The sequence below is a fragment of the Pyrus communis genome, chromosome 2 (genome assembly GCF_963583255.1).
Source record: "Pyrus communis chromosome 2, drPyrComm1.1, whole genome shotgun sequence".
NCBI classification, from domain to species: domain Eukaryota; kingdom Viridiplantae; phylum Streptophyta; class Magnoliopsida; order Rosales; family Rosaceae; genus Pyrus; species Pyrus communis.
The window spans coordinates 34,425,400-34,438,849 of NC_084804.1; the positions used below are offsets into that span (position 1 = coordinate 34,425,400).

The 13,450-nt window shown below is 35.9% G+C and overlaps 2 protein-coding genes across 2 annotated transcripts; both read left to right on the forward strand.

Annotated features, from left to right (window-relative positions):
- The first annotated feature begins 6,351 nt into the window (after positions 1-6,351).
- LOC137726068 (eukaryotic translation initiation factor 6-2) lies at positions 6,352-8,613 on the forward strand. The gene is made up of 6 exons (XM_068464930.1): positions 6,352-6,440; positions 6,535-6,717; positions 6,835-6,879; positions 6,988-7,118; positions 7,930-8,040; positions 8,157-8,613. The coding sequence occupies exons 1-6, from the start codon at positions 6,431-6,433 to the stop codon at positions 8,412-8,414; spliced, it is 738 nt and encodes a 245-aa protein (XP_068321031.1). The 5' UTR covers positions 6,352-6,430; the 3' UTR covers positions 8,415-8,613.
- Positions 8,614-9,794: 1,181 nt separating this feature from the next.
- On the forward strand, positions 9,795-13,336 carry LOC137725825 (uncharacterized protein C57A10.07). Its single transcript, XM_068464619.1, has 3 exons — positions 9,795-10,848; positions 12,303-12,424; positions 12,920-13,336. Exons 1-3 carry the CDS (start codon positions 10,257-10,259, stop codon positions 13,247-13,249), a joined length of 1,044 nt encoding a protein of 347 aa, XP_068320720.1. The 5' UTR covers positions 9,795-10,256; the 3' UTR covers positions 13,250-13,336.
- The last annotated feature ends 114 nt before the right edge of the window (positions 13,337-13,450 follow it).

Genomic DNA, 13,450 nt, shown 5'->3' on the forward strand with positions numbered 1-13,450 from the left:
TCATTTTAAATACTTTTATTTAAAATTAAACATAAATAGTACCTGACGAAAACTGACCGCATGATATACGATGAACAGACACAATTTGAGGATCCCCTGATCCCTATAAAGAGGATACGGAGAAGATCCTCCTGTATAAAATAAATACATTTGATAGTACATTGCTCTCCCTTATTTGGAGAGACTAGGATTTTCTCCTCTCGTCTTTCTATCCCATTCTCTCACATTTTCTATTTTGTATCTCTTTCTATAAAAAAAAAAAAAAAAAAGTTAATATAAGATGTTGACGTGACTTAACCGTGATCGTTCAAATAAGAGGAGAGGAAAGGAAAGGGAAGCGAAGATGATGTAAAAAAAAAAAGAGGAGAGAAAATCCTGCTCACATTTAGAGACGATCATGCTTGTACAAGAGTTTGACTTTTCAAAGTTTCATTGCTGAGGGGTATGATGAATTTGGTTTTTTTATATTTGATCAGTCTATGTGTGGCTATCACACGTATTTGGATGTCAATTTGTTTTTCATGTAGTAGATATTATATGGTTTTACATATGAAATTGGTTGCCTGAATACGAGAGCCATTTTATTCATCAGAAGAAAGAAATTACATCTAAAGAGGAGGGAGAGGGTGAAGGTAAAATGAGCGAGGATATAAACCCTACTCGTCATACAACATGAAAAGAGAAATATGAAAGTTATGTTAACTTCCTAGTTCCTATTTCATTACATTCGAGTATCATGGTACAATGAATAATCGTCAAGCCATTGGCAATGTTCAATATTCATGATTTTTTTTTTGTTTTTTTTTTGGGGGAAACTGGACATTGTATTCTAGGGCCAAGGCCAAACAAAGATACAAAGAGGTCCACAAACTACATAAGCACAAAACAAAACAATGGACCTAAATAGTACACACAAAAGAGCCCGAAACAAGTTTTGGGGCCCAAGACAAACATAGACAAAACTACAGAACTCCCTAGAACCTTGCAGTCCCCTCCGTTGCCAGAAATGTCAAGAGTCACCATCACAATTCGTCTAGCACTCCGACCAACCAGTGTTCCAACACTGTAAAACATCTATGCCAGCACAAATCCACGCCCTTAACCACCATCAAGCAGCCACCGCCCAGAAACGAAGAATCTGGTGACTTCTATAACCTACAACAACCCTCATGCCGATTGCAACCAGTAGACGAAAGAAGTCGGTGGAGAAGCTACCGACGACAATGCCAATAAAGGCAAACAAACAGAAGGTGGTAGTGTGTACACCCGAGTAAAAACTCTACGCACTTTCCAAAGAAAACACAGCCGAGTGCTGTTAAGAAAAGAGGTTGTAGATCAGAAAGAGGAAGCAACAAGGAAGGATGGAGCCCACCCGAATTAGGATTGGAAGGAATTGGGAAAACAGAGTAAGAGGGATAGATGAGAGACATGGAAGTGGAAGGAAAACTAAGGTGAGGGTAGAAAGAAAAGGAAGAAGGGTGGAAGAAGGAAGAAGAACAAGGAAAGACAACAGAAGACGGCCATTGACCCTTGCTGGAGCTCGTGCTGACAACTAGGGAGAAAAAACAACAATTAAAAAACTCACACAGAGAGGTGAGAAAGACTCTCAGAAAGAGAGCATATATTGTTTGTTATCAACCACTTTCTTTGACTTGTTCCTAGTCTTTCAATCTCCTTGGAACCTTTCAATTACTACTGTGCCACACATATGGTCAGATTCTCTGTCTAGTAAGACCATCTCTAACCAAATGATCCAGAGGGCCAAAGAGCCGAAAATAGCTCGAAAATAGTCTCCAATCAAGCCAAAGGGTTCGTGGGCCCCACTGGACAAAAAAGGGCTAAAGGGCCACCCATGCGACCCAAATGTGCCAGCCAGCTAGCCCCGAGCTTGGCGACAATTCAAATTGCAACAGTTAGCTAGCCGTTATTTTTGAAATTTTTTTTTAATTCTATTTTTTTTTCCCTATAACTTCCTAAGCCATTAAACAACATTAAATTAAATTAAGTAACATGAAACAACATTAAACAATATGAAACAACATTAAATAACATTAAACAACATAATAAATCCATTTAACAACATGAAACTTAAACAACATTTTTAAAAGCATTTAACAACATAAAACTTAAACGCCTGCTCCATGCTTGTTTTTCCTATAAATTTAAGTTGTTGTAGTTTTTAAATTTAAGTTGTTGTAGTTTTTAAATTTAAATAATAAATTATGTTTGGCCCTTTGGCCTTCGGTTGGAGACCGTTTTTTGTGACAGGGCTAAAACGAACCATATGACCCTCAGTTGGAAATGGTAAGAAATATGAGCTTACAATGTTCATTAAAATATTAATTTCTTGGAGGGCTAAAATGAGCTCTCTGACCCTCTTTCGGTTGGAGATGGTCTAAATGAGTTTACAAATGCTCGAAATCCACTTCCCTCCACCGTTTCTCTAGTTATATTATAAACCAGGAACGAGCCAACTTAGTTTCCACTGTTAGATTGTCAATGATTGGATCGGAAAGGATCTTTTCCACATATTCACCATCTAAGTAGAAGATGCCGCTCTCATTAGATAGCAATGGAGGAACATACAAGAAAGAACCACTTCTTGTAAAGAACATTTGGTTGCCCAAATTGTGTACCCTAATAAAGCTCCCACTATCGGGGTCAATGCATCTTGTAAACCTCAAATTCACTAGTCATCTTAAATATGAAGTGAAACGTCTAAAGTTCAATAAGACTACTCTCGAAAGTATCCATCATATGATGGATTGTTCCGTGTAGTCGGTTCGCTAATTACCTTCCATGAAAAAAAAAATTCATGAGCTTGGGAAAAGTTAGGCCTTCGGTCAACCAAGAGAGGTCCAGCACTTCCTGGTCAATCTTGTTGTGCTCTTCTTTCAAGTCAATTAGTCAGCTTCTAACCACCCAATCAATTATGTTGATCCTGAACTACAGGGAGGGGTGAAGAAGGTTTTGAAAGAAATCCCTTGTTCGTCACGATGCCTAAGGACACAATCTAATAGATCATTATATCGAGTAGTTGGATCATAGTCTCTTACCCTAAAAATGGATGCATGCGCACCAGCACATAGAAATCCACCAATCCATAAGTGTATCGAGGGGGAAGGGAGGGAGTACCACAGTGGAACTAAAAGTATTGTCTTAGTCCAGCGGCAGCCTTCATCTTGAAGCAATGAAATGCAATTTATAGAACCGAAAGTAAACTCATACAAATTGGCAAATTTGCTGCTCAACTGGATGCATTGGACAATTTTTTAAGGAAATACAATTGTCTACATTTACGTGTAATTTTCTATTTGTTGGAAAATGTGGCAACTCCTGAAGGCTTTTGCACCCCTCCAAATCAAGAGACTTAAGCTTTGAAAGGCATCTAATGCTTCCAGGAAGGCTAATGAACGGATAAGCAGCCAATATCAATGGGGATATCTCCCTCACATAATTTACAATAGCTTAGATTTAACATTCTTAAAGAACATAAACAATTTAGAGAAGAGAATACCAGGCCCCAACAAGAATAAGGACGACTCTAAAAATCCAAGAGCGCGGAGAAGGATCCAATCCAAATCCAATCCGTTAAACTTTAAACGTTGGAGATGTTTCATGCTAACAAACGGCTCTGTTAAAGCAGTTCCCAAACAAAGTGCACTCAAGGTGGTCCATGTGCCTTGGGAGTTAATTTGTTGAAGTTTGAGCATATATCCATGCACATTTAGCCGTCTAAGAGACTTCAAAGTACAAATTGTACTTGGTAGACTCGTGAGATTTTTGCAACCACTTACATACAATCGAGAAAGCCCTACCAGATTTTTAGCTCAATCCCAGTCTGATCTAAGTAAAGCTCTGTCAAATTCTTCATCTGCTCCACAAATTCTGTTTAGGTTTTTAGTTGATGATGATATTTCCTCAATCCCAATCTCATATGATGATTTGTGGAAACAACCTAAGGCTATGTAAGATCGATGTTCTTCTCCCGATCCTTACAAATGAGGAGCCTTGTTGGCTTGAGATCGTCATTTTCTTTTAAGCAATCTTGTAGAGCAATCTACTATCTTAATACATAAGCAAATAAATTTCAAGATTGCTCCTGCACTTACTCATTTATTTTTTTTGCCTCAAGAAACTGAGGAGATAATTGCAAATGTTCTTGACGTTAAAGTTGTTAGGCTGACGAGTGCTAGTAGTATATCTGTGGGTGGCCATTGGACCATATCCAACAAAGGTAGCTTGGTAAGAATATGTCTCTCCTTTATTTGCATTTAAGTATTGAAATGAGATACTACGGTCACTGTGTACTATGCTTTTAAAATCCTTCTTCCATTGGATTTTTACTGTCCAATTCTTTCTCCTTTTATTTTTCTTTGGTTCCATTCTTAACCCTAATCCTAAAAAATACTAAATGCAGGTTCATCAAACGCATCGATCAATGAAATTTTAGCACTTGTTGAGGTCCCTGTGGTTGTCGGAACAGTTAACACAATTAACACTGAATTTAACTCCCGGGTTGTGTTATCTACACACTCATTTTCACTTCTCTTACATTTCTTGTTAATTTCCGTCCTTTAATCATTTTCACTTCATCAGATTCGACGATCAAAAATTAAAAAAAGGTACGAGAAATAAAAAATGTGTCCGTAGATACCACATCCAATCTAAAGACATCGTGCAGCAACTAGACTTCGGGACCAAGTAAGTTTATTAATAAAATACAACAATTGTTATTTTACATTGAATGAAGATGATGACAAGGTAAACATCCATTTAACTTGGTCCTTACTCCAGGGAAATGGGAGTGTTCTCCACGTAGTCAGATAAGTCATACATCTCTACAGATATTACAAAAACACCATTCTTTCTTTTGGTCATCACGTTTTGACCAACATGTGAAAATGTGGATTAATAACATAGACAAATATATACACATTATATAATAATAATAAGAACAATAACAATAAACAATAATAATGGTGAACAAATACATTATTATAGCTGGCTTAATGTAAGATTTATCTCATTTTCCTACTTTCTTAGTATAGATATTATTATTTGTTTAAAAAAAAAAAAAAAAAAAAAAAAGGTTCTCACATAAACCCATCCCAACATGCTCTGACTCTTAGCCAAATATGAGTTTTAACTCAAAATTTATTTTTGGAGTAAATTTAGGCCAAATTTCCCTATGGATTAATGGGCTCACCATGTATTTTTTTTAATTTTATATTTATAAATTCATTAAATATAACGGTTAAGATATTATATAATCAAATCTAACAGTAAAAAAAAAAAAAAAAAAAAAATGTAACGATCCAAATTAAAATCCAGTGGATAAAATAATTAAAAAAAAAAATCATTTATGTGTTTCATATTCTTTTATAGTATTCCACGAGTTTCATGATATCGGTTTAATGATTTTTCAATAATAATTGGAATCTAAATATTTTTAGGTTGAAATGTTCATAAAATTAAATTACGATAGTTTACATAATTTTTTTTAAAGTTACTATATATATAAAACCATAATAAAATTATTCTTTAATAATCTCATACTAAATTTTAACCATGAAGATTTGGACCAGAAACGTTATTTATGGATTAAAATCCTACATTTTCTGTGTAACTTCCCACACATCGACCAACGGAGAAGGGGTGATGTGCCTTATCTGTACATGCCCACCTCCATATAGCACGAGGCATTTTGGGAACTTATTGGCTTCGGATTCCATTGGAACTCCGAAGTTAAGCGAGTTCGGGCGAGAGCATTCCCAAGATGGGTGATCTATTGGGAAGTTCTCGTGTGAGTTCCTATAAATAAAACCGTGAAGGCGTGGTCGAGGCCCAAAACGGATAATATCGTGCCGTAGGCGTGGTCGAGACCCAAAACAGATAATATCGTGCTACGACAGAGTCGAGCCCGGGATGTGGTGGAGCACGGGTCGGGATGTGACATTCTAGGTTAAAACTTTTTAGGTTTTAACGCAAATGTTGGAGATGGTACCGTTGACGATTCTTTTTATTTTAATAAGAATACTTTCTGGATAATCACCCGTGAGTTCTCATCTTTTTATTTTGTCCAATAATGTTTTAATGCATATTTTATTTAAAAAATACTAGACATGTTATTTAATATTTTTTTTACTTTAAAAATTAAAAAAAGAGATGTATTAGTTTATAAGAGCAAATCAGAGAGTAAGTAAATAGAGAGCGATAAGTACAAATTTACACTTTATATCATTTTGAAACATTTTTTTGGTCAAAATTTTAATTTTAATTGTTTATTTTGGCAAAATTTTTTGTTGGCATTTAGTTTGGACATCTGAAATATATAAAAAGAACGGGAGGAAAAAATTGTTGTTGACCCGTCTGCAATCAAAAACCCTAATTGCCCTCGTACCTTGCAGTCAGGCGTCGCCCTCAATCCATGGCAACCAGTAAGTCTTGTTTTCTTCTTCTTCGTTCTCCGATTATTGTTCTCGTATTTGTTTCCAATAAAATTAAATTGAAAAATTAATTGGGAATTTGCAGGATTGCAATTCGAGAACTCGTGCGAGGTTGGGGTGTTTTCGAAGCTGACGAATGCGTACTGTTTGGTCTCCATCGGAGGCTCTGAGAACTTCTACAGCACCTTTGAGGCGGAGTTGGCTGATGTCATCCCCGTCGTGAAAACCTCCATCGGCGGCACTCGCATCATAGGCCGCCTCTGTGCTGGTATTCTTTTCTATTGTATATCTTTTATTTGTCTTTCTTTTTAGTATTAATCAAGAATTAAAAAAATTCTAGATTGTTTATATGAATTTTGAAAATTTATTGAAATTTGGATTTCAGGAAACAAAAACGGGCTTCTTTTGCCTCACACTACCACCGATCAAGGTACTTTTTGTTTTTTCGTTTTCTTTTTGTTTTTGGGTATTTTATGTTTGATGTTGTCGTGTTTCGGTTTTCCGACTTATTGGGCTTCTGTTTTTATTGAAATTGAAGAACTCCAGCACTTGAGGAACAGCTTACCTGATAACGTTGTTGTTCAGCGTATCGAAGAGAGGCTATCGGCTCTTGGTAACTGTATCGCATGTAATGATCATGTTGCACTTACACACACTGATCTTGACAGGGTATTCTTTTAATACTTTATTCGAAATTGTTATGTTGATTTTATCATTTGCAGTCTTTGCTTTCCCTTGAAATAAAGCACAATTGTGTATGTGAATTCAATGCGAGTAACCCATAAAGCTCCTCTTCACAAATAGATTCCAACCTCTTTGGAATCATAGGAAACTAGGAAGGCATCGTACATCTATCAAAAGATGATCCCTGTTTAGCGTGTAAGAGTATTCACAGGGGTTACTGCAGAGCATGTTCAAACCATTTTAGAGGAAAAATATAACTCAATATCGACCATATGCAACTGTGGATAGTCACATTATTATTTGCCAAACAGTTTTAATTTACTTTGGAATGATATATACGTAACTTTGTTCAGAAATTAAAGAGGAATTGAATGGTTGGATAGTGTCACTTATTCTGCATAGCATGACATTTCACCAAACAGTTTTATTTTACTTCAGAATGATATATATGTAACTTTGTTCAGAAATTAAAGAGGAATCAAATGGTTGAAAAGACTTTGGTTCCTCCACCAAAGACATCTTAACATACCAAATCCTGAGGCTTCAGAAGCTTTTTGCATATTGACTGTTTAGCAATTCTTTGAAAAAGTTTTGAGGTCAAGTTCTCGGGTTTTAATGTGGTTGTATGTTTTGACCGAGTCCATACGCATATATCGCAAGCCGCGTTTCTTGTGCTTCTTGCAAGCAAACTTTAGCTCTTATATGAACTTAGACTACTCTTTTCCATTTAGCCGATGACATTAAACTTTGAATCCATTCATTTTGTTTATTTCGTTGTATTTGCTATTTTGCATAGGAAACTGAGGAGATGATTGCAGATGTTCTTGGAGTGGAAGTTTTTAGGCAGACTATTGCTGGTAATATTCTTGTAGGCAGCTACTGTTCCTTCACCAACAGAGGTGGCTTGGTAAGAATATGTCTTCTTGGGCTGGTGTTTCTGAGACGTATTTTGTGGAAGATTTGTACTTTCATTATTTCATATTTCTTGTCCCTTTGGTCCCACTCTAATTAAAAAATGTGTAGGTTCATCCCCATACATCTGTTGAAGACTTGGATGAACTGTCGACGCTACTTCAGGTCCCTCTTGTTGCTGGAACAGTAAACCGTGGTAGTGAAGTGATAGCTGCAGGCATGACAGTGAACGACTGGACAGCATTCTGCGGGTTAGACACCACTGCCACAGAACTCTCAGTTATTGAAAGCGTTTTCAAGTTGAGGGAAGCTCAACCTAGTGCTATTGTGGATGAAATGAGGAAATCTTTGATCGACAGCTATGTCTAAATCTTGTGCGTTTCTTTCTGGTCAATGTTTTTAAATAGTATTAACGAGTCTTGTGTACGTCTTAAAATCTTAATCATAAGAACTCTAATTTTGCAAAGTTGTATAGTTATGTGCAATCTGGAAATACAATTACAATGTTAACCTCGAAATTGTTATATTTTTCCCGAAAGTCAGTGAAATCGGAAATTTGGTGATGTAATTTATTTTGGTTACATAACCTTTGCTTTGTCGTATCTTACTTACTTTTATAGTCTCTTTTAAAGATCATTGGTTTTTTCATTCTAATTTTATGTAACAAACAATGTTCCTTTTGCACTCTCTCATATGACCAAATAGTTTTCAATCTAGATAACTTTTGGTACGAATAAACCTAAAAAAAAAATAAACCTCAAAAAAAAAAAAAAAAAAAAAATTCCTTGAATCGCAATGTAGATTGAACTTTACCTTGGAGCCACAGCGAATTTAAAGGATGTTTTACCAAAACATCGACTTTAGACCTTTGCCAAGAAAAGAAGAAAATAAAAACGTTGACTTTTTGACAATTTTTGTATAAACAAATGTCTCAAAACGAAAAATGTAACAAATCTGGGAAAAATAGAATTAAAAAAGGGTTTTTTTATTAACATCTCACATGTTGTTAAATACATTCTGTTTAAAAATGTAATACTAAACAACTTGTAACTCTAATATGAAATGACTATTCGAACCCTCATAACTGTTCTTACTCTCCATTATAGAACAAAACCCTAAAAACACAAACAAGTTGATGAAAATATATCTTTTGATGAACTGAATAAAAAATCGAGTTTTGCTCCTTGTTCATTCGTTGGTTTTCACATTCATGAAATTATTTAAATAATGGAAAAAAAATTTCACTTTTTGCAATGCCCTGTTCTAATTGGAATCCAAGAAATAGAAAGAAAACTAGAGAATGTTGAAAATTTTAAGATGTAATTAAATGCAATATTCTTGTGGCTATTTGATGATGAATAAATTCAATGTTTTTTTGGCTGGTTGGAACTGACATGACCTTATAAGAACAGTTCCTACCATTTGTCCATCAAGCTTCTTAGAATCCAACGTGATTGTTTAAGAAAACTTGACGGATGTTTATAAATTAAACGTTTAATTCATCTTTCTTGTCTTTAAAATGCGGATTATTCTTTTGTTTGAAAGGAATGAAGAGTTTGATGTGTGGTTAATTAGTTGATGACTGTGGGGTGTGCAAGATGTGAGATGTGGGGTGTATGAGATGTGAGGTGTGAGGGTAGTATTAAAAAATACGTGGGGTGTGCTAAGAAAAATTTTAATTTAAAAAGTAAATGTGGAATATATTAAGTATGTAGGATGTAGTTCACAAAATGTGAGATGTTAATAAAACAAGACTTTAAAAACATCAAATTCCAAATTATTGTTTTTCCTCCATCGGAGTCCAAATTCAAATCTCAAGGGAACATCTAAATCCTGAATCTTCCCTGTAATTGAATAACAAAAGAACCTCTGCAACCTCAAACGTTCTTCTTCTCCCTTACAAGCAGAGTGAGTGCACACACAGAGCAATTCCACGGAGTTTCGGGTGAGTTTTTTCTCTCCGGATCAGATACTTTTTGCTTCGATTCAGTTGTAAATTCATTCGCAAATCCATCTGATTCTCGTTGAAAGCTGCAAACTTTATGAATCTTAGCTTGTATACAGAAGTTGGGTTGATCTCCGTTGTTCATATTGTTCTGTATTTGTATCATAGATTTCTTGATCACCATTGATTTTTTGCTGTAAATTTTCTTCTGGGTATGAATAGTTCCATTCAATTTAATCCGCGGAAGCTGGATTTGCTGTACTATAATGAACAATTACCCGTTTCGGCCCGGCAGTCCTAAGTCCTTTGTAGCCTACCCGAGTGGTGAGTTTGATTTAGAATCTGGAACATTTAGAAAACCCCGAAAGCATAGGAGTTCATCATCGCATCCCATCAAAATGATTAGGTCTATCGGAAACCGAATTCAGTATTACTGCAAGCTGCATCCCCTTTTAGTTTTCGTCATCTCCTTGTCATTTGGGGTCTCAATTCTCATACTTTTGTCTCTGTACGAGAGAGGGCACCAAATGACGAATAACTACCAAAAGTATGACGTGAGTTCGTCTAGTTATCCGTTAGCGAATCTCCAGAATCTAGTCATGGTTGCCGGGCATTCAGTTTATACTAGTAGTAGCTGTGGAAAAGTTGATAAGGAGGATTCTTGGTTTTTGGAGTCTTACCAGAAGAATCCAGGTCAGGCTGCTACTTTTGTGGCACATATACAAGAGGGAATTGGAGTCGCAGCCAAAGACAATAGAGCTCTTCTGCTGTTTAGTGGTGGAGAGACTCGAAGAGATGCCGGTCCTCGCAGTGAGGCACAGAGTTACTGGGCAGTTGCTGAATCAAAAGGATGGTTTGGTGAGTTCCTGTTATTTCTCTTGCATTAGACATGTTTTGGCATGCCTTCTTTTACATATGATTCATTTTTAAGCCAAGATGATTGACTGGTGATTGTATGAAGAACGATATATAGGATGCTTTTTAGTTCCCATGTACTTGATTGTTTATAATCTTTTATCTTACGCTATTATCTGCAGTTGCATTGAATTTATAGCATTTGTGTAAATAGGTTCTTTGGTAGAAAAGAAAGAATTAAATGCTTTTGTCTTCCTTTAGGAGAAGAGGTCTTGCAGAAAAGAAAAGCAGATTATTAATTCTTGCTGTGGTGTTATCTGTTGTTTTTATTTTTTAAGTGCCAAAGAAGCTGTCAACTGTGTTTGTTGAAATACACACAAAAGATTTAAATGTCAACTTCGAAGATTGTTTTTCATAATTGAGTAAGCTAATAACTGCACATGGATTTTCTATTTGTTGACAAGGCTGTTAACAAGATAAACCAAGTTGTGAAATGATAAATCTGTTGAACTTTTGAGTCATATCTTTGCTAGTGATGGTTATCACCCCGGGAAGAGATATAGTGGTATACAATATATGCAAGTTGTGTACACTTCATGTTTTACCTCAGTATATGATTCCATTTGTCGTCTTCATTTTGGATTTTGGATGAATGTCATAATGTCATATGAAAAAGCTAAAAATAGCAGTGCATAAGTTTGAACTATTGTGGGTATGTTTAAATAACTACATAGTACATCATTTGACAGTGTGGGTATGAAATTTTAGTAGGACTGGGAATATCATGCATATTCCAGTTGCACAAGGGGTAACTTTATTGAAAGTACAAGTCCTTTAGTCTAAATGTTTGTCAATTTCACTTTGGTCCACTGTTGTTCATTTACACTATCCTCGTTTCTTGAATTTACTATATCAAAAAATGGTAACTCTGCAAGTCTTTTATCCATTTCATCATTCTGTGTTCACTGGAATTACTTTTCCTGTTTTTAGTTGCATAAAATAAGGAAGCAGGCAATACCCTTGTTATTTGGCAGATCATGTATCATTGTGGAGTTATCTGGTTTACGCAAATATTCTTTTCTTTAATCTCGTTCCCTCTTTTATTCTGTTTCTTTATCTCTGTTAGATTTCTCTTTCTCGTCTCTCAGTATCCTTTATGCATGAACTACTTAAAGTTGTTTTGTTCTATGCTGAGCTGATTTTATTTATGCTACCAATGAAATGTTTCTTCATGTTATATGATTTTTACTTTGTTTCTGGTCTGCTACTTATGGCAATGTTTTATTCTTCCTTTTGCCTTTCCTCTTCTCCTCTCACTTTATTGTCAAAAGCATAGTTACTTCTGTAAAGGAGAATAAAGCATGATTGTGTAACATTAATTTATATCCATGTTGGTCTGAACCATCGTTTACTGATCTTTAACTCGCATAAAACTTATGCCATGATGTTTTGTTTAGGCCAAGAAGATTTGAGATCGAGGACACTCACAGAAGAGCATGCAAGGGACAGTTTTGAGAATCTTCTCTTCAGTGTGTGCCGGTTCAGAGAGCTTACTGGCACATATCCTCAAAATATAACTGTAAGCCCGTTCTGCCCAATCTGATTTGCCATCTTTGAAGCTAAAATACAAGTATGGTGTGCTTGTGTCTTGACATAGGATGAAAATATTATAGGGAAACAGTTAAGCACCCATTAGCACAAAGAGCGACAATGTAGGCTGAGCGCATATATGTACTCATATGTACGGGCTTGTGAAAATATAAAATTTAACTGCTCATTAGTGCAAGCCAATATATGCATCATCTATTAGAAAAATGCAAAAGACATCTCTCTCTCTCTCTCTCTCTCTCTCTCTCTCAGCTTTGAAACACAATGTATCATTTCTATACGAGTTACTTTAAACATCGCACAAAGGACCACTCTGCATGATGAGCATTCACGAAGCATGTTAATAATTGTATCCATATTGGTTTGAAAACACAATATATGATAAAGCAGTATTCCTGAAAGCTCAAGCTGTTAGGATGCAAACCAACAATTACTTTATAACCTAACACGACTGTATGCAAACCAGGTCGTAAGTTATGATTTCAAGGAGGAGAGATTTGCACATCTACACCGGGCTGCTATTGGCTTTCCCGAGTCAAGGTTCTTCTACGTGGGTACCCCAGCAATTTCTACTGCAAAAGTAGCAGCCCGGAAAGGAGAAGCAATTGTGCGGGCTCAATTCCAAGAAGATCCGTATGGATGTCGAGGTTCACTTTACCGTAAAAAACTAGGGCGTGATCCATTTCACAGGTCAATTCCCTATCCAAATGGGTGTCCTGAAATTGAAGGTCTTTTCAGATATTGTGGGTCAGCTCCTTATCCAGGGTCCCTTCCTTGGCCTAAAGAGCTAAATTAATCTAAATATTCCACCGGGAGTTCCAATCTCACACATTGTTTTCTTTTTCCTGTGTAAACATCTTTTTGAATCAATATTAAGGTATCTGAACAGATTAATATTTGTTCAGTGGTCTAGTGAAACATATTTCGGTGCATTATCAATTTTAACAGTCTGCTGGTTCCCGGGTGGCGGGTATAGTCGGAAGAGTTGGCTGCTCAT